The 22,750-nt window shown below is 40.4% G+C and overlaps 1 protein-coding gene across 1 annotated transcript in view; it reads left to right on the top strand.

Annotated features, from left to right (window-relative positions):
- The first annotated feature begins 9,606 nt into the window (after window positions 1-9,606).
- The window catches only part of LOC115238929 (protein O-mannosyl-transferase TMTC1-like), a 131,445-nt gene continuing 118,301 nt past the window's right edge, over window positions 9,607-22,750 (top strand). The window contains exon 1 of the mRNA XM_029813125.1: window positions 9,607-12,111. Within this exon, the coding sequence (XP_029668985.1) occupies window positions 11,789-12,111 (323 nt within the window). The 5' untranslated portion in view covers window positions 9,607-11,788. The remainder of the gene's footprint in view (window positions 12,112-22,750) is intronic.

The raw sequence follows: 22,750 nt of genomic DNA, 5'->3' as shown, positions 1-22,750 counted from the left end.
AAGAGATCGTCGGGACCTTAGGTGCGGCGCAAGAAAACGTTGATACCCATTATTTCACCGTTATTTGCTCTTCGTTATTTCACGTCGGGGCAATTGCAAGATGAACTACTACTGATACTTGCGCTCATATGACGCATAATACCCGATCGTTTTATCGAAGCCTGACAGAGTAGCGTACTTTGTAATAAAAAGTTTCTTTCCTCCTGAATAAATAGGGCGGCACGTTCAGTGAAGATATAGGGATGATTCTTTGATGTGAGTGCGTGATGTCATGCGTAGATAGTCACGCGGCATAAATCACGATGTTTCATGCATGCGCGTCACGTCGTTTCTCAATACCGTCGCGCTTCAACTTTAAAAGTTCTGTCATCCTGTTGACGAAAAGGAGAACTTCGTTCTCTATCGTTTCTTCGAGCCACACGTATTCTTCCCCGCGCATTTCACTTTATAGAGATTATTCGTGCGCCCAGTAACACTTGCCAGGACGCTATTAAAAATTCAATAAAACATACTCGTAAGAAAACGTAACGTTCCGGCATCTTTTCCGGTACGTCCCTTGTATTTATTGTCGTGCTGGACTTATTCATGCGCAGCTGCAAGAGTAGCTAGCTATTATACTTGCGCCACGTGATAAAGCAGACCGTTGGGCTAGGCAAATATATAGAAGAGGGCCGCGAAATTCGTTTCGTCCCGCGTTTCACCATAAGCGGAAGAACCTTGCGGCGCGCGTAAAACACGTGCTCGATAACGACGTTAACGGAATTATCATTGGTTTCGCGGTCGCGTCCATGCGGGACCAATTTCGCGCGACGCTAATTGTCGACAGTCGGTGGACACGCGGGCATTACCTCCTCCCTCGTATTTAGTTACCCCGGCGAATCAATGAGACAAATTTCGAGGGTAAATACAGCGGCGTGGCGCGGCGCTCGTTGCATTAAATCAAAATACATTATTCAAAACGTATTATTCACGTTCTAGCTGTGAACGTGATAAAACGCGAATTCGCTTGTTGATAAAACAACGTCGGGTACACGCGACAGTATGGAACCATATGGAACCGTCGCTATAGAATCGTTCCATGCGTTCTGTTTTCCTTTACTTGCTGTTTGTCTGGCGTAACTGGTCGATGTTGTTAATAACGTTGTCGTTAGTGCAGCACCGGTGCGATGTATATACAATTATTACAGCTGTAATGATCGCTATCAGCTATTGCCAAGGTATTGTAACGTATTTCGCGGAATTTACGGGGGATACGTAAATGTTTCATATTATTAGAGAGTGGAATTAGCATGCCGAGGTAGTTCTCGAACTTCAACGGCAAAATGCGATTTAACTTTTGAAAAGGAGGGTATTAAGCTTTTACACGACAATGACTGGTGTTCTCTGTACTATGCAATGAGATTGTAATGTTTCAGTAACACAGTTTATGCTTTGCTACTTTTTAAGTAGTCGGCAGTTCGTTATATTTCGCTTAAAAGGAGAAAATAACAGACAAGATGTAATTAATTAAGGATTATGTTATTTGATTATTGAATTTATTTATGACCCAATTTTTTTTCTTCATTTATTCTGCTGTCTTTAGAAAAAAAAAAAAAACTTTCCGCCATGTTCTTTGTTCTAATGTACAAGTAGAATCTGTAAAACGGTCTTTAAAAGTGAGATTATAGATAAAACAATCAAAATTGAGATGCCGATCAAAATTCCGTCATGGCCATGGCCATCGTAAAAAACGCGCAACGGCTGTTTCCTTTGTATTACACAAACGGTATTTGTGGAAATTCATTCCGCACACCGTCGGGCATTCTAAAAGTTACCGGATCTCCCAGGACAATTTTGTCAGACAATAAAATCTGCAGTGTCGTAAAAGCTTATGCGCGTTCATCACAGAGAAAGAGAGAGAGAGAGAGAGGGAGAGTGCGCGCGAAGGTATCTATGCAAACTTCCCGGGAATTCGTCTCAAGGACGATCTGTCGACAATTCCTTGTCAGTGCGTGTTCTCGAACGAGCGAAACGTGGGAAAGGGCGCGGATGTTCAAAGTACGACGGCAAAGGGAAACTTAAAAAGGGATTGCGGAACAGGGGGAGGAGGATACACGCGAGACCCGGGAGTACGAGCGATATTGCCGCAGCGCGAAATTTTCGACGTTTGGCACGTAACTGCGTACTTTATAGAAAAAGCTTTCAACTTTACTGGTTGCTGTATATACGCATGGCACGCCGCCTCGTAAGTCTCGCACAGCTTTATTGCACATTCCGGCACTTTCCTCTTCGTTCCTATCGTGCGCTCTTGCATCCATCCGCGAGGGCGGTTCGCGCGATTCCACGGATGGGGAATGTCGAGAAGGTAAGGGCGTTCACCATCCGCCGCACTTATTCAAGTTTTCAAGGATACCGAACATTCGGTAATTGCGAAAGTTTTACGCCTTAAATTCCGATTCACTCGAGCTCTGCTTTCTCGTCTCGTCGCGTCGCGTCGTCGCTAATTCCTCGAGCTTCCCGTCTTGTAGAACGGATTTCAATGCCGCGGCATTGAATTACGCAGATCCCGACGAACGGACAGACGATGTTAATATCATGCCGCGATGAGATGCATTCCGCGCGCTAAATTGGCGTTGAGTAATCGTATTCCCCGAGAGATGCGTCGTTATTTTTATTTTATTCCGCCGTTGTTACTTTTCCGTGTTGAATCTCTCGACCTTGACGATAACACAGCTTTGTAATGATTTTGCTGTTAAATCCGGTCGGAGAAATTTACGTCGCCAATTTTCCTTCTTTTCTCAAATATAGTATTAATCAAACATTTTTCTTTTTCAATATTGGAATCCCAGTATTTAAGTTCTCGTGAGAACGTTGTTTCTTTTTTTTAGTAGATCGAATATCTTGCTTGTTTTTCTTTCGTTAATTTCGTTGACGTTTCTTAAGACGGGCAAGGAAGTCGCGGATCACCGAGTTATGGCACTTCCTTCGAGACTTTCGAGGATCGGAACGTTACCACCATGTCACGGCAGTAATGACGGGCGAATCAGACTTTTTGCCCGGAAATCCAAGATAGAAGTGTTTCGTTCTTTTTCTTCATCGTCTTCTCTTCCTGTCTCTCTCTCTCTCTCTCTATCTCTTTTTTTTTATTATTATTAGGAAACGGAAACGAAAGTTGGAAACGAAAAAGAGCGCGAGGATTGACTGTTTCTGGGATATATATATTTAGTGAAAGATAGAAATTTAGTGACAGCGTCGATCGACAAATCGCACATCGCGATCAAGAACTCTTCCACCAGGAAACTTACACGAAAAAAGAAATAAAAGAAAAAGGATTAAAGGCGGACTCACCACTGTCGCAGCAATTTTGACATGTATAATATCTCTGTGGAATTGAAAAGCGATTTCTTTCCTCATTTCTTTATTTTTCACAGTTATATATCTCGTAGAATTCTTCATTTAACATTGTTCGGTTATGTCTTTATCGAAGACAAATTATTGGTTCTAGTTGAATTAAGAATCCGACAAGAAGGAATAAAAAGAGTGTAAATGCCAAAGTTATAAATACGAAATCGTAGAAAATTGGAAAAGTTTCGACTTAGTGCATTTAGTGCATCGAGGCGACCATCGTTGATATGTCGCCAACCAATCGTTAAAGGCGATCACTGGACGGTGTTATCGCAGGAAGAAAAATTCTCATCGGTTATCGCGGTATCCCAGCTCCCATTACTTCCAGGCGGCTACGAAAGCGGTACGTTTATTCGGTTGACCGCTGATATATTTGGACGGTTTAAATTATCTAATTTCCGTATATGTTTTATGGATTTCAATGAATTATTATGTAAAATCTATATATCTACGTGTGATTTTGATATTTACGGTATTTTAACCATAGAAATATATTGCAAAAATTCTTGGGCGTTTACCATTTATTATGTCGAAAATATAGCGTATCATAGAGACTATATATATGGAAATAAGATTGTAGATATGTTTTGATTTAGGGAAAATTGCGTTATACAAAAAAATATCACGAAAACGAACTGTAACTCTTAAACTGTACGGCTATTGTATGTTGATGAAAACGATCCGGCAAAGAGACAAGCGCGAGAGAACGCATGAACCGGATGTACATTGATTACATTGTTTCAGCCGTTCTCATTTCGCTGTTTGATTTATCGTCGTGTTACTTTAAGCGACGTTTTAAAGTATTACATGTCGATTCTGTATTTTTGTGCCGCACATTTGTATCCGCTCGCGCTCTCTCGTGTAAATAATGTAAAACGGGCGAAACATTTTGATCGAACAAAAATACGACGGACGAAATGCGTCTCGTAAACCGTTTTTGCAAGCCGTGCCCAGTTCCATTCCGCTTGATTCTTATAAAATGTTGATACCTATCGTCGTAAAATTTCAAAATTGGAAACGAACGGTCTGTTGCCAGTATCAATGCTCACTCTTAGATACGTGCCTCATATATCCTCTTTTCCGCAGGGTGATCCGCTCTGCGAATCATTAAAATATGCTCTGTGGACACGTTTCATTAATTCGTGAACGATAATTGATAATCGAAGCTCGTTTCGGCCACCGTGTCGGTTGACATCTGATAGCCTCATTAACCTATGGGCTTTCCTGAACCCTGTAATTGATTTACGACTCGTAGTTCCACGTTTCAAATTCCGTGCGTGTTATTATCGGCGCAGTTTGCAACGGCTATTATATTCTCCCAAGCATCGCATCTCAGAAATTTCAGAACGAACTTAACCGGAGATAATTCGACAAGTTGGCTGTAAGGGTAGCCTTAATCCGGTTGGTCCGGCGTACCTTCGTCCTCATCCATAAAGTCTCTCTGCATCTAGCTCAATTATCGTATATCGTGCGATAGTTTCGCCAAATCTTGCCGAATTGCTAAGCTACTGATCGGAGATTACGACAGTTTGCGACATAATGTCAAGTCAATCATAAGGAAGCCGTGAATTTATTATACCGAATTCGGCGTATCCTTGTTTGGTCAGCTCTCGAGAAGCCCGAAATCACCGGCAACCCTCGCTTGCGCGCGCGCGTAAGCCGCCTCGTAAGCTCCACCGCCAAAAGCCGTCCGAACGGGATCGGTACTTCACATCCGATCCGTTTCGTGTAGATGGATCTCCGAGTGCAAAAACTCCACGCAGATCTACGCTCACTTCGAAACGAAAATGTGATTTCGTGAGAGTTACAGCGGCAGTGTATTATGCTCAAAAGATAGAACGCGCTTTTTTGAATTTGGAGCTAATCTCGTGTAACTCCCTTTCGATGTCCTCCCCTCTGAAGCCGCGCGCGCGCGCGTGCGCGAATAAGCTCGGTAATTAAAATCCTACTCAGTCGTTTGCGTGTATTTCTTCGCCGGTTGGGTCGCTAACACACAAATACGTTCTACGAAAATTCCAGCTGACGCGGAGATCTTTCTTCTCATTACATCTACCTAGCCTTCTTCCTAGATCCTCTTATCCGCGTTTTATCTGCAAATCGCATCACAATGCAGATTGGTTCATCGATAGATTGGACGCTTTGAGAAACTGGATATTACTCAAGTCTTTACGATGTACATTATGACGTAATTTTTTGATTAATAGTACAAGTAATTTAAAATACATCATAAAGTCTTTTCTCCATCAAAAAGATATGAATATGCAAGACTCGGAGAAAAAAGTTATTATATAAGCCATATACGTCAGGGTCAGAAGTTTTTGCGGTATATTCATCAAATGGATATAATTACTAAGCTTGCAGCGCGAAGCGATAACGTTAGTTAATATTTCCACGTACTGTGCAAAGAGCTCTGTCTTGTCACTCGGGTGGCATCCAAGGGGAGTAAGACAGAGCCCGAAACTCTACGCTCGAAATCATTCCAAGTTACCCGTGTACCGTGAAGGGTGTCGGGTGGCGGGGTAAGATCCCGATTACGTTCTACCTTGCTCCGGCTCGTCGGCGAGATTCCTCCGACAGTTGTAGCTTCGGGAATGTCTACGCCCTTCTCTCGTAAGCCTGCGATCTTGCCTACGGTAGACCAGGTTGAGATAAGGGAGAGAAAGGAGAAAAGAGAGAGGGAAGGAGAGAGAGACCGTAAAGAGGATGTTTTTGAAGCACGAGGGTGGCGAATTTTTGTCTGGATTATGCTCACTTCGTCCCGAATCTCGTCAATGCATCTTCTCCGCGAGAACGAGATGTTATCGGAAATTGCGGGCGTTGTCTTTCTTCGCGAAATAGCGACTGGACATCGACTGAAATCCGCCAAATTTTGCGGCGAATATGATAGCATTTGCTGTACACGCACGTATCGCGTGTAAGTCAACACATATACATGATACTGCTCTCTGTTCTGTGCGGTCATGTGTATGTGTGTGTGTGTGTGTGTATTCTATAGTGCATTGCTCGAGTGCATTAATTAAATACATTCCTGTCTCCTGCGGCGCTTTAACCGACCGAATGTCCACCACCTTTGATTGTCCACGGAGTTGTCCTATTGTGGCCGGTGAAACGGTCTCTCTGTCGCACGAAATCTCGTGGGCGGTGAGAGTTGTTTTGATGAAGCCGCCGCCGTCTGAATTTATTAACGCGGCGTTAACGGGTTTCGTACTTCTCGTAGGCCCCCCCGTCGGGGCGTTGCAAGTGACCGGCCGCTGATTTTCGCTAACACACGAACGCCGAGCTTTCGGACGGCATTATTCGTAATTGTCGAGGGATTGCTCGAGCCCGAGCTACTCGATGTACGAGCCACGTTTTGCATGCTCTTTCGCGTTCGCGTGCCTCGCACTACGTACGGATTATAGGTATTATTTCTCGCGTCGGTTCGCGTTTAAGATTACCCGCCGATCGATATGGCACGTACAGCGAGATATCCGCACGGTTAACATGTGATTTCTCGCAGAAACATTGCGCTTTCAAGTCCAAGATGCTATCTCGCACCGAGAAATCGAAATATTTCACGAGATGAAGATAACCAAAGCGATTTCACGATTCGACGATAAAATAGACACGAAGCGGGACGCGTAACGCATTAACAACAACCGAGGAACAATGAATACTTTATTCGAGAATTTAAATAAGGCGAACCGACGGACGGATCAGACTGTGTCTGAACTGTTTTCGTCGAAACTACTGTGCGAGAATACGAGATGCCTCGCGCAAGACATCGGTTTATCTTTATATCTCCTGCAACGAAAGAGATAGAGGCGGCTAGCAATTGTTCGATACGCCACAGCGTTTAATAAATGAAAGCGCTCGCGGAAAGCAAGGTGAACGCGGACTAGACTTGCCTTTATCTTTATTTCAGACGAAGTCGTTTTGTACCTCTCTTTCTTCCTTGCTCTTCGTTAAACTCATGAAGAGACCAGTATTCCTATCGCAGCCGCCCTTACTTACGGGGCGCCGACACCTTTTCACGGTCGTTGGCGAACCTTGCTCTCATGGGGCAGGCGCCCGACGTCGATTAGGTGCATTATTAAATACGGTCAGAGATGGTCGCAATATAACGAACCGAATAAAACGAAGTATAGGTAGCGCGCGAGCAAAGTCGCTGAATATTCAGGCGCGACGAGAACATTATATTTCAGTGCCGTCTACAGACGTTTGTTCCGCGACTATAAGTTTCTAGTTAGAAACTTTCCCGACAGAGTATAAAACCAATTTATACTTCAACAGGAAGTCTACAAAGAAATGGTTTAAGCGCGTCATTTTCGCGCGCCACGGTAAAATCTTGTCTATCAGATCGATCTTTTAAACGTTCCTCGACATTGCATGACAAATATCGCCTGGCTTTCAGCAGAAATATGTAGCTTAAAATCAAAAAATAGGATTTAAAAATTGGAAAATATATGAGATATTATAGATATATGACAAATTCGATCTGAAGAGAATAAAGATCGTATGTGTGAATAAAATAGTTATCGTGAATAATCGCGCTTGGTCCTTTTTGCGGCGAGTAAAAACTCGTTAGGAGTCATGCGGGACAAGCCCGCGTTCCTCCGACGCTTTGAGTGCGGAGAACCATTAACCTGACACGTAAGTGGCGTTTTTCGTTCTATAGGGTCGTAATTAAAAATTCTTGTGTAGTTTGAAAGTGGATTCATACGGAAGTTCAGCGTGCTGGCGGGCCAAAGTTCCGTGCTCGCTTGCGAATCGTGGCACTGACGGCTACTCGGAGCCATTACACTAAATGATCATTAATTGCGAACTCTGGGTACATTATGCGAATTACTTGAGCGACAGTCATGTCGCTAATATTAAGTTTCTTGGTAGAAGAATGCTGGCATCTTACTCAATTATAACTTCCGGCAAAATTTGCTTATTAGTGATAAAGAAAATTCTGATTTATCGTACAATCACTTATAATCTTACAATTCTGGTTTATCTTACAATCATTTATATGTTGATGTTTTTATTATTTGATAATCTTTCTTTTGATTAAGTTTATCTTTGTGATTTTAAAGGTATCGAAATTAATCTCCCTAGATTAACAAAATTTTATATATACATATATGTATATATAATATGTTTCTGAATTATTATTCTTAAACTCTAAAAAACTATTTAAAATGCATCTTTTTGACATAAATATTTTTAAACAGAAATATTATTAAATATGTATTAAATGTTTCCTTATAATTCTACATTTCGGAATTCTCGTTGTACCTTTATATATAAATCGTTACGCGTGAGTTATTGTTATGTTTACACTTTAATTGTTTCACTTGTGATAATGATTGGAGGCAATAATTAAAATTATACTATACATATATACATGACTGTATCTTGATATGGTGTAATTTCAATTTGATATATGTTCAGAATTGTGATGGCACGCGATGTAGCCGAATTCAATCATATACCATGCAGCATCACTTCGCCACTACGAGCTCGTTATCGTATCATCATCGTTGGTAACGAGCTCGTACCATCATTACGTTCATTGATTCGCGAGCCGTGATTCGTTGTATTGTTAGATTCGAGATATCCTCGGAAATACAGGTAATAAATAATTGCCCAATGCTGTCTTTGTTATCTTGTCCGTAAGATCTAATGTGCTTTCAACTGTTTAATGCGAGATGTAGCGCGACGAATTTTAAAAACTTTGTTAATAATTAAATATTTCATTTATTGAAAATGAGCTAGTAATGAGCTAATAAGCCTTGCAAAAAATCTGCGAAGTGGAGTAATTGGGACCATTAGATAATATATATATATTGTATATCACGGTAATTCCAATAAAATTACTAAATCTCATCTTTTTACCGTTTCTTAATGATTATTAAATGTCACATGTATATTTTAAGTTAATTTATAGCGACTGTTAATTTTAGCATTTTTCTTTAATTACTACATCGCTTACCCGATGGTTTCAGTTCTGATCACTTGAACGTAACGCGTTTTTGGGATGATGTTCCGGCAGGTAAACCATAGGGTAAACAACGTGACGTCAGTGGAGTCCAAGGTTGAGCAGGTGCCGGCAATCGGGAAAGAAGAAGAAAGGGAAGGCGCACGAGAGTGCAGGCAGGAGGGAAAGCCCCGGGGGTGGCTCGTGCGCGGGCGCGGCTTTGCGGGTCAGAGTGCGTCGGGTATATAACCGGGCGGATGCCGTCGTCCCTTAGTCTCGCGCTTATCGTCGTCGGGACGACCCGTCCGAGCTCGACGCCGACGCCGATTGTCGTCGTGATCTGTGACATTCCGATGACGTTGTGCGGTTCGTACCGATCTGCACGTCGTGTCGATCGGCAAAATGCGCGATAACAGATGACAGATCGTTGGGAGGTGTCTGCGTCAATTCCATCGCTAATTCGTCATCGTCAACTTTTGATGATATTACCGATCAGTGAAAAAATACCGTTTTTATCTTTACAATCGCATTTAAGCGTCTTTGACACGAATCACATGCTCTATCATGCGATAATTAAAAGTTATAATGAAAGGTAGAACAATCACGCAGAAAAAGACCATACATGATATGAAGGTACTGCATATTTCAAATAGAATATTGCGGTAAATTCAAATAATTGAAGCTATCGAATATCTATAATTGAAACTTGTTCATAATTTCTATCTCACGAAATTTTCTCGTCCCTCCGCCAAAAGTCGCTCAGTACGAATCGGCGCGTACGAACAAAACGATCGTTGAAAGACTATCACCGGAGCATTTGAGAATGCTCCACTTTTCGCTCGAGTGTCATTTCACCGGAGGCAAATAGCGAGAATCTGTGAGATTGTTCATCGGGGTATCAGAAGTTTGAATCTTGGGGATCTTGGGTTGCCGACCAAGTAGAATCGGGGGGAAAAATTATCGCGATACTTGTCCAGAGATTGGATTCAACGGTGCGAGAGGTGAAGCCGGAGGAAGACGAGGTACAAGAAAGAAGCAACCAAGCGGTAGTGGCGCCGGGAAAAAAAGATAGAAAAGCGCGCAATAGTGAATGAGAAACAGGGGGTTGGCGGGAGATGAAGGCGCTGCCGCGGAGGATTTCAAGCCGTGTCCCCGGCGAGATAGGAGCCGTTTGTATAGATCTATATGCACAGTAAAATTGTGGCGACGTAGGAGTTCTCGCTACGAGTATCTGGGTCATACAGCCGTTCTCTCTCGGCGTTGTAACCTGCTCTCCATAATTCTATGAAATTCTCCCGATACTGCAACAAAGTAGAGCATCCATTGACGATCTAGACGACTTCTCACTCTTAAGATGCTCGAGAAGCACGCCAAACTAGGACGATAAAAACAATATAATTGATATACTAAATATTGAATAAAAGAGCACACGTAAAATATAAGATAAGAGCATAATCGCAAAACTCGTGCTTGCGTAATCAAAACTACGAGAACATTTATCCAAATAGATGGATAACAATGCGAAAATATGCAAAATATCGGACCGCGATTTGCTCCGGAACAAAACCTCCAGTTTACAGAACCATCTTGTTAATGTCGCTTAAGTCACGCGTTAAGTGAATATATCGTGTTTTACTCCGCCGGGAGAATCTGTAATGATCCGTACGAATCAGTGATTTGTGGTTGGATCGGTACGATACCGGTCGCGTGCGCGGTAACGAGCTGTCACGTCGTTACGCGATTACGTAAAAAGAATCTACCTGGGTTCCCCCCATGGGGACAATTTCCGAGGAAAGTCCACGCGCAAGGGCTATTATCCGAGTCGGTAGCGAGAGGTTCGCGCGCGAAATCCGCTGTTACCCTTCATCTAGGACACGGTCGGGCCGGCCGACCCGATAAATAATGAACCCCCGCAGTCATTTATCAAGCTCACCGCGAGACGAACGAATGCTCGGGGTATCGTTGAGGACGGTCTAAATGGGAGAATCCAACGCGAGGCACCGGCTAGCACCGCAAGATACCGCGTCGTATAGCCGCGAGGGTTACGCAGAAATCATGTCCCCTTGATTCGATCGAGAGCTTACTCGAAAGCCAATGTGTTATCCTTTAGGACTTATCTATTCACAAGATTATCGACAAAATAAATATCGTGAAATGTGCTGGAGTTCGCGATCGAAGTGATATTTAAGAAGCGACCCTTAAACGAGGAGACACAGCACGTCTTCTGTCGATCGTGTGAACTCTCCCCTGAGCGCTCGTCTTAGAAATGCGAGAGTCAGCTGATTCCGATCGCGATCAGTGTAGTAACACCGGGCAATGCGAACGAATTCCACGCAGGAGATAACGGCGTCCGCAAACGTACGGTTCGCGATTTGATGATAGTGATCGCGCTTCGGACTTCGCGATTCGAACGAACGTGAGGGCTTGTCTCGTGCGTGGTATCAAGCAACGCCGAGTATCATGAAGCGACGGAACAACGGTTCCTCTTGCTTCTGTCAGACGTCGGCCAAGAGGGGCGGGCGCGGCGGATGCAATGGTACTGAGGCGAACGAGCCACCCGGATGGTGTATCTACGCGGCGGTCGCCCTCGTCGCGGTCGGTTGCTATCTAAATGCGCTCGACTGCGACTTCGTGCACGACGATATACCGGCGGTGGTGAGGAACAGGGATGTGATCGGCGAGGCATCGTGGAGCAGCGTGCTCAACGACGATTTCTGGGGCACGCCGATGGAGAGCATCAATAGTCATAAGAGTTATCGACCATTCACCACTCTGACGTTTCGGTAAGTCAATATTTCTCTCCGTCACATTTATCGGGTTCTATATTATAGAATAATTTGTGGAAATTCGATAGAGAATCGACTCGGTTGTGGCATTCAATGCGGCGACATTCAAGATAACTATATAAATAACTAGATACATCGTGCGACAAGAAATCGTATTATTGTCGTACAAAATTATATATTCAGATCATTTGAGTACATAATATAAGATGAAATGGATAAATATCATTTTAGATATCATCGCTTTCTTCTACGTAACTTCTTTTCTCTTTTTCTTTTGCATTTTATTCGTCATGCTCTGACCTCTTAGAACAATCTGTTAAACAGAAAAGTGAATACAATTCGGTGCACGACTATTCGGATAAAATAAGATAACAAAAACTTGTCTCGAGAAACGTGTCTAGTTGCCTGACGTTCCAAACACATGGCACGACCACGTAGCTAGCAGCACCGATATCCTCCGTTCTTACCGAGACATCGAGAGAATCGCGTATGTACATAATACATATATATACATATATATATACATATATAGGTATCCTTGCAATCGGAGATGCACCTTATGGTAGTACTACGAAGAACGGCAAGAACCGTTCTCTGACCACGATGGAGGCGACCGAGCATACGATAGTGTGTGCAGTAGCGTGTCGTGTAAAGCACACGAAACTTCCACTCCCCTCGCCCACCCTCTCTGTCGTTCATCCACCTCCCCCTGCCCGCTCTGCCCGCCGATTTGATGCATGGATACCAGTTTGCCACTCCACGTGCAATACTGCATATTGGCTGGTATTGGACGATCCATCACACCGCAAGACACCGGCACATCGCTCATCCACCCTTAACGCTCCAGATGCTGTTGCCAACTTCGACGAGGTGTGCGGCCGCGGAACGTGCTACGCGGGACGACGGGGGCCGGGAAGGGAGGGGGAGAGGGGGAGAGAAGGGAAAGGGGGCGAGAGCATAACGCCTTCACGTTTCGCGCGTTATCGGAAGTGGAACGCATCCATAATCCTTGGGCGGATGCGAGGACGCCGGCGCCGCGGCGCGCCGCTAACCGCATTCGTCTCGTCGGGAAGACGAGCCTTTAACGATCCAAATCGCCACTGACGTGCGAGGCTGCCTTTATATTGCGCGCGAGGCGAAGAGATACCCGATATCTCTCATTGTTGTCGCTAAGCGATTCGAGTGGAGGAGTAATTTATGCACGTGCGAAAATGCGCCATTTACGTTGACATGCGGTTAAAAGGATAAGCGAAGATTTATGTGTTAGCCGTTAAGGCGAGAGAGTTGTCTATCGGGGACGGTTGATACATTACCACTTTCATCCCTTATTTGATGCGAAGCGTATGTATATATACATACATACATATATTATGTGTGAGTGAGCAAATACGAATACTTTTATCTTATTTAATAATCTATTCTAGCATTTTGTTGCGTCTGCGATAAAATGAACTTGTCACAAGAAAGTAGAATTCGAGTATGTTGGATTTCCTTTATTCGTCGATAGCTCGTTCCGATAATTCTTTCTCTGTGGACAATCATGCTTCGAGTTGCCGATATATCGGGTAAAAAGCTTTGGGCAATTGCGCGTTTCTTCCTATGTGTGTTTCATTCTCTATCCTTTCCGGGCAACGCGTCTCTTTTCGTTGCCCAGTTTCTTTATTGCCGCGAAACTTTGACGACGCTCACTGTACGTTGCTTTGAGGATTCGAGTTCGCGGATGAAAACGCACTGGGACGACCCCGAAAGTCCAGAGTACATTTGTGGCAGTTGACCCGATGCCTTCCGCACACTCGGACCGTTCTAAAGTTTCCGAGAGATTGCCGGGTGTTTCCTCGAAGCAACCGTCGTATTCTGCCGTGCTCGCTTTTATACGCTTCATCATCGATATCATCGTGCGACGTGTACAAGCTATCTCCACGAAACGATAAACGTGGGTAATCTTGTACTCAACATACATGGCATATCATTTCGAAGAATCGCACCGACGATCGTTCTCCCTATATTTAATTCATCGTTTGATCGCTTTGCCGACGCTTTTGACGCGACGGGTGCTAATTGAGATGATATCAGGTGTGCGAACGGCGTACCTTATCGCAAAGGAGTATTTGAAAAGCAGTTACCCACAGTTATTTGCAGTCCGGAGAATCGCGTGGGCACGTATTTGATAGGAAAAATGGGATTTCATGCAGGTTGTACGTATTTCAGCTACTTCGTTTTGCCCGGAAATAATTTACGAGTGCGGTCGAGCGTGAGTCTTTGCCCCGGCGGCGGCGTCGAATGAATAACGCAGAAAGCTCGCCGAGCGATTCGTTTCCACGTTTGCGAGAGAGTGAACTTTACGAGAGAGTTGGCGACTATGTTAGATTATTACGGCCGCAAATAGAAACTGACCGTGGAGTACGCTCCGCTAGAATATAGTTCGATAAAGCACAAAGAGTGGATAAAATCAAATAACTCCTTATTACCGTTGAGGTTGAGAGAATGTACAGGTGTCCAGTAATACATTCGTTTATCGAGTTTGCGTCAAAATAGACCGTATTAATTCATGATTCAATATTTATGAAAAGCTATCAAAATTTTATAGAATTCGCGAAACGCGCGAGTTAATAATCGCTTTCGATTAAAATTGAAAAAAATATTAGCTCGATTTGATGTTAAATTGTAATATATTTTGCTCCATATTTAAATCCGATGCGTTTAAGAGGGATTATTAAAATTCTGCAAACACTGAATTTACATTTATTTTATAATTAATACGGTACGCGTTCTCACGTTCACGTGATATCGCGTTGTTTATGTCAATTTTGTTAAGAGAAATCTTCTCGGTGTGACGGAATATTCGTGGCTCTATTATGTTCTTCTCTAACGGATTTGTCAACGCATCCTCGGTGTATTTTGTTAATACATATTATACTCACCCACATGCTCCCGCTCGCGGAACTCTCACTCGTACCCGTATAATGACGATCGATATAATCGCGTTCGCTGCAAGTTAGAATTCATATCGTTTCCTCGGAGATCGTTCTTCGTCTCATCATATTCGGTCAAAAAAACAGTGGATGCCACGCGATTCAACTTGACGATAAAATCGTGTCGGTGGATCTCCACTGATTTTTCTGCAATTGCCAGTGACTTTGAAGCATTATTTAAATTTAGTAACGTCGATTTGTTTGTAGATCATATCGAAGCACGATTCACAAATTCTAAAGGAAGACCCATCTTTTTCTCTAGGCTTTTTATATTTAAATAGTCATTTAAAAAGACATTAAGTGACATCGATTAAAAAGTTATCTCATACAAATAAGACTTGATCGATCGTTCATTTACTCACAAACGCTCTCTTTTACTGGCTCGGTGTAGTTAGCATTTTACTGACATTGCCAGTTAAATCACGATCAACAACTAAGTCCGCTAAGCGTTAGCCGGTGATTTATGAGTCGGTCGACAGCGGCGATGGGCCGCGCTTTGCGGCCGTCCTCCCTCTATGAGGGAATAATTATTATTAAATTACTTAACTGGACACACACGCGCGCATGGTAGAATCTCGTTCCACGACATTAGTGACACGCAATGAATGGTTGCGTTGCAAACTCTAATTTATACGTCCGATATAGCTTTGCGTTTGCCTGGCACGTACGCCTCGCATTCGATTATGTTGACCGTAATATTTCATTTAGTCTTGTAGCTAACCCTTGTCATTGAATTAGATATTGGGATATCATGCTATATACTGTTCTATGCAAGAAAGTTCAAAGGCACGTATCTCTATCTTCAAGATGTAGAAATACGCTGTAAAGTTACAATATCATTGAAATTTCGACGTGACGATATTATTATATTTTGTTATTTCCATATCCAAAACATGAATATGCAAATCCGTCAATTTCCATATATAAAACTATTATCTAATTACATCTTACATATTCTAAATCTGTGTAACAATAATACAAATTTATATTAAAAGACATTGTTTAATTATTCATGAATGCAAGAAGATAAATATTTTTAATTTTCTAAAAATTAATTTTTTAGATAAGTATTTTTAATTCTTTGTTTAATGACATAGAATGTTGATACTTTATTTTAAACAAATTATTACAGACACAATTTGTCGACAAAAAAAACTTGAGTTTTCGCGTCTCATGTTAACATAATATTATTATCAAAATGGTTATACTATCGATAATATCGCATGTAATGTTATTGATTATTTACATAATGTTATAATTGGTGGACGAACAACGAAAGAAAATCATATAAATATAAATGTGTATATGCGAAGCTTGACACATGCGCTCCGACAATGTAGTCGTATTTTGGTATGAGTTCAAGAAAGAGATATCGCATCCGAGAGTGTACTTCCATTTCAAAAGTAGGCATTTCCACATTTAAGTGCATCGCGTTTCCTTCTGGCATTCTTGGTTCATGGCGGATAGAGAGTTCTTCCCGTTTTATTTGAGTTATTCAGGCAGGACAATTTCATGAGCGAACTGTTTAGTCCAAGTATATCCGGGGATACGACAAGAGCCGTACTTGCATATCGATGCGAGATGGACATTCTAGTTTCAAATGCGACAAGAATGTACGATTTTATGTATCTGTGAATATTCTTTCAACCCAGTCGTGACGAGGAACCTGGAGAGCGCATTTGTCTTCTCCGAGATGTACTACTTTCGTTTATTGGACCGGCGTACTTTGACTTGTTACATACAGGCTACGTTATACACAGACGAAGATGAGATTTTGCATATTTAAAGAAATGAAAATAAATCTACCATTGCGTTTTAAGCTTTACGAAAATTTAATAAATGTACCATAAATATACATCTACTAAATGTACAGTGCTGCTGTTAAATTATAAATCACATTATATGAAACGAATAAAAGTCATATGCAATTAAAAATGTTTGGCGAATATCTTGTAAAATATTTTCATCACGTTATAAAATCATACAGATCGAGGCTTTATCAAGAATCATTCCCAGTTTCAGCGAAAAGACTTTAATATATAGATAGCTTATCCGTGATCGTATATATTAAAGCTTATTCTTGACATTCTACACAGCGTCTCGCGCTCATTTAGCCGTGAAGCTCATTTCCTACGTAGTAAAGATTGCAATACTTCCCCTCGATTAATCGTACAATCGAATGGACGCGTGCCATTAAATTTTCGTCGTTTGATAAAGCGTTGCCCCGTGATCGAGGAACGGCGAATTAATCAGGTGCGAGGTACAGGTGGTAGAAAAGATAATTTGCTTCCGCATGGACGCACGTCATTGGATTCTCGGGGCGCGTTTAGCTGACTCTATATCACTGTACTTCGTGCTGTGCAGTGATTCATCTGGAGCCTTTCGTGACTCTCTCGTGCCAGAAGCGTGCCGTGAGCAAGCGCTGTAAACTCGCTCACTCGATGGTGCGCGTATATTAAAGAACGCTTATGTCGGTGCGCGCGCGTATCCGAGTACACATATTCGCAGGAGAGCGTGGTATTTTGTAGGTTTGAACACTTTATTGCGCTGCTGTATGGATACGCATAATTTTCGTTGACCCCGATAGACCGCGCGCGACAAATGCCCGGCAAAGCTTGAATAATTATTGATTAGGCATGGCTCGGTTTTCTCGTCGAAACTCTCATTATCAACGTTTAATTATTACGCTGCTGTGGATTCCCTTGTTTAGTACGGCTAATTAAGTGCTGGCATAATGGGTGATTATCGAGAAAAATGTAATTTGTCTTGAAATATGAATCAGGAAGTAGGAAGTCTAAAACCCGTGGACGGTGATGCTATTTTTCAAAATTCAGAGAGATATATACGTAACATTTTCAGACAGTTGAATTTTGCTATTAGCTATGGATTATTAGAAATTTTGATCCCATCCATGAACACAAATAATGTGCATTGAAAAATTATTTACAAATGTATTTTGCACGGGATTTATTCATCAGAATTAATTAATTTACTAAAAATATCATAATTAAATATATGAATAGTGCACTAGTTAATTACATAACTCTAAAATAACTCTCACAAACTGCATTAGCTTTAAATGTGCGTACACACACATAGCTCGACTGAGTTATGGAACGAGAAGCTTTGCAGCCTTCTCCGCGCTAGATAGTTAATTACTTAATTACGTCGTCGTAATTAGTTTACGGTTCCAAAGTTGAGTGTGCTATAGTTACCTGATTGACGTATCGCCGTATAACAATAAATCGCTTCCTTATGTGTGTGAGTGTGTAAAGGCGCTTCTCTTCGCAAAGACTTGATATTACAACACGTTGACAAAGTTCGTAAGCGTTAATTTATGCTATTTATAAATAGAATTGTTACATTTTGAATATTAAACATTATTTTTTTATTTACATTATGCAATATATTTTTATCATCAGGCATTATTTTTTATCTATATTATGCATTTTTGTATTTATATTTTTGAAATTATATATTATTATTTTTGTCGTGCGCGCAAGATTCTCATTAAGAAAATTAAAAATCTCTTTCCTTTACTTTACGATTTACGACGTACAATTAAAAATAATACTAAATATTGCACGGAGGATTTATCATTGAGAATCGATATTATTTAAAGAATTTAATTTACGACATGTACATACCTCTCTGTACACTCTCTTGTGCGAAGGACAAGACTAAATGGCTTTATTCGCTTGAGCCAATTTAATTTCAAGCGACACCCCGAGGCCTTTAACTTCCTAAGTTTCAATGCAAAAGAGTTCAATTACTTGCCTTTGTACGGCACAAAGATGATATCTGAGAGACGTAAGATAAGCTATGATACCCACTATAAACGATTTGCCCAGAGCTTGTATAGGAACAGTACCAGAAAGAATGATTCAATTTCCAAAGTAAATGCGGTAGGTCGACAAAAGTATGGTCTCAAAAAAAAATATCAAAAAGCAGCTAAAATTATGTACAAATACTTTGAATATTTTTATATTTTCAACGTATATAGAATTATATTTGTTTATTTTCTTTATATCTAAGTAGTTTGCTTTCTATCTAAGTAATGTTTGTTTGAATTAATGTTTTTCTGGATAGTGTTATATAATATTTGGTATGTGTGTGTGGCATAATAATTAAAGATGCTTTGAGAGACTCGTGTTTTCATCTGTTTTCTTTTATGCGCTTCACACACTTTTAACAATATGACGTGCTTTTGGTAATATGTATAAAAGTGAAGAGTTTTTTTCTCGTCGCATCTCGTAGAAAAGTCGAGCTTTCACGCAAAAGTGTCAGACCATTTCATTATTTGTATTTCTTTATTTCGATGGCAAAGCATGTGTCTATAATATCTATATTAAGGTCGAGAGCGCGTCAGTAAAATATGAAATAATACAGATTCGAGATAATTGATACGGTTGCACAATAATAATAAGCTCATTGAATTTTATTAGAGCATTAAATATTTATTAAGTCTCATGTTGATGACACTGGAACAATGCAAGGAGGAAATAATTCATGTAGAAACTTATGTGTCACGATTACATCATTATAGTGTATTGTATTGGCTTCTAATTTATTCGCAGTGACTAAGAACATTTTGGTCCCTGAATCAGATGCCTTGAGAAGATTCTCCTTGTTTTTTACCATTACATTTTCGTGAATCGCAACATTGTCCAATGATAATGAAGAGAGTAGATCGATGCCATTATTATTCATAACAATGTTTGTTGATACCCGTAATTTACATTGGAGACAAATTCGGCATCATTAGATTTAATATTACTAATCGTAACATTTACTGGTTCTGCTAATTATTGTTTAGTTTATATAAAACTAATAAATACTTATGAGAATTTACGATGTTTTAAATGAAACACATCAAATTAATTTTTTTTTTTATTTTTGTATATAAAATATAATAAATCTGTGTAACAATAATACAAATTTATATTAAAAGACATTGTTTAATCATTCATGAATGCAAGAAGATAAATATTTTTAATTTTCTAAAAATTAATTTTTTAGATAAGTATTTTTAATTCTTTGTTTAATGACATAGAATGTTGATACTTTATTTTAAACAAATTATTACAGACACAATTTGTCGACAAAAAAAACTTGAGTTTTCGCGTCTCATGTTAACATAATATTATTATCAAAATGGTTATACTATCGATAATATCGCATGTAATGTTATTGATTATTTACATAATGTTATAATTGGTGGACGAACAACGAAAGAAAATCATATAAATATAAATGTGTATATGCGAAGCTTGACACATGCGCTCCGACAATGTAGTCGTATTTTGGTATGAGTTCAAGAAAGAGATATCGCATCCGAGAGTGTACTTCCATTTCAAAAGTAGGCATTTCCACATTTAAGTGCATCGCGTTTCCTTCTGGCATTCTTGGTTCATGGCGGATAGAGAGTTCTTCCCGTTTTATTTGAGTTATTCAGGCAGGACAATTTCATGAGCGAACTGTTTAGTCCAAGTATATCCGGGGATACGACAAGAGCCGTACTTGCATATCGATGCGAGATGGACATTCTAGTTTCAAATGCGACAAGAATGTACGATTTTATGTATCTGTGAATATTCTTTCAACCCAGTCGTGACGAGGAACCTGGAGAGCGCATTTGTCTTCTCCGAGATGTACTACTTTCGTTTATTGGACCGGCGTACTTTGACTTGTTACATACAGGCTACGTTATACACAGACGAAGATGAGATTTTGCATATTTAAAGAAATGAAAATAAATCTACCATTGCGTTTTAAGCTTTACGAAAATTTAATAAATGTACCATAAATATACATCTACTAAATGTACAGTGCTGCTGTTAAATTATAAATCACATTATATGAAACGAATAAAAGTCATATGCAATTAAAAATGTTTGGCGAATATCTTGTAAAATATTTTCATCACGTTATAAAATCATACAGATCGAGGCTTTATCAAGAATCATTCCCAGTTTCAGCGAAAAGACTTTAATATATAGATAGCTTATCCGTGATCGTATATATTAAAGCTTATTCTTGACATTCTACACAGCGTCTCGCGCTCATTTAGCCGTGAAGCTCATTTCCTACGTAGTAAAGATTGCAATACTTCCCCTCGATTAATCGTACAATCGAATGGACGCGTGCCATTAAATTTTCGTCGTTTGATAAAGCGTTGCCCCGTGATCGAGGAACGGCGAATTAATCAGGTGCGAGGTACAGGTGGTAGAAAAGATAATTTGCTTCCGCATGGACGCACGTCATTGGATTCTCGGGGCGCGTTTAGCTGACTCTATATCACTGTACTTCGTGCTGTGCAGTGATTCATCTGGAGCCTTTCGTGACTCTCTCGTGCCAGAAGCGTGCCGTGAGCAAGCGCTGTAAACTCGCTCACTCGATGGTGCGCGTATATTAAAGAACGCTTATGTCGGTGCGCGCGCGTATCCGAGTACACATATTCGCAGGAGAGCGTGGTATTTTGTAGGTTTGAACACTTTATTGCGCTGCTGTATGGATACGCATAATTTTCGTTGACCCCGATAGACCGCGCGCGACAAATGCCCGGCAAAGCTTGAATAATTATTGATTAGGCATGGCTCGGTTTTCTCGTCGAAACTCTCATTATCAACGTTTAATTATTACGCTGCTGTGGATTCCCTTGTTTAGTACGGCTAATTAAGTGCTGGCATAATGGGTGATTATCGAGAAAAATGTAATTTGTCTTGAAATATGAATCAGGAAGTAGGAAGTCTAAAACCCGTGGACGGTGATGCTATTTTTCAAAATTCAGAGAGATATATACGTAACATTTTCAGACAGTTGAATTTTGCTATTAGCTATGGATTATTAGAAATTTTGATCCCATCCATGAACACAAATAATGTGCATTGAAAAATTATTTACAAATGTAATTTGCACGGGATTTATTCATCAGAATTAATTAATTTACTAAAAATATCATAATTAAATATATGAATAGTGCACTAGTTAATTACATAACTCTAAAATAACTCTCACAAACTGCATTAGCTTTAAATGTGCGTACACACACATAGCTCGACTGAGTTATGGAACGAGAAGCTTTGCAGCCTTCTCCGCGCTAGATAGTTAATTACTTAATTACGTCGTCGTAATTAGTTTACGGTTCCAAAGTTGAGTGTGCTATAGTTACCTGATTGACGTATCGCCGTATAACAATAAATCGCTTCCTTATGTGTGTGAGTGTGTAAAGGCGCTTCTCTTCGCAAAGACTTGATATTACAACACGTTGACAAAGTTCGTAAGCGTTAATTTATGCTATTTATAAATAGAATTGTTACATTTTGAATATTAAACATTATTTTTTTATTTACATTATGCAATATATTTTTATCATCAGGCATTATTTTTTATCTATATTATGCATTTTTGTATTTATATTTTTGAAATTATATATTATTATTTTTGTCGTGCGCGCAAGATTCTCATTAAGAAAATTAAAAATCTCTTTCCTTTACTTTACGATTTACGACGTACAATTAAAAATAATACTAAATATTGCACTGAGGATTTATCATTGAGAATCGATATTATTTAAAGAATTTAATTTACGACATGTACATACCTCTCTGTACACTCTCTTGTGCGAAGGACAAGACTAAATGGCTTTATTCGCTTGAGCCAAT

Source organism: Formica exsecta, unplaced genomic scaffold (assembly GCF_003651465.1).
Source record: "Formica exsecta isolate Colony F162 unplaced genomic scaffold, ASM365146v1 scaffold116, whole genome shotgun sequence".
Classification (NCBI taxonomy): Eukaryota; Metazoa; Arthropoda; class Insecta; order Hymenoptera; family Formicidae; genus Formica; species Formica exsecta.
The sequence above is the reverse complement of the archived record's forward strand: the minus strand, read 5'-3'. Positions and strand labels throughout refer to the sequence as shown.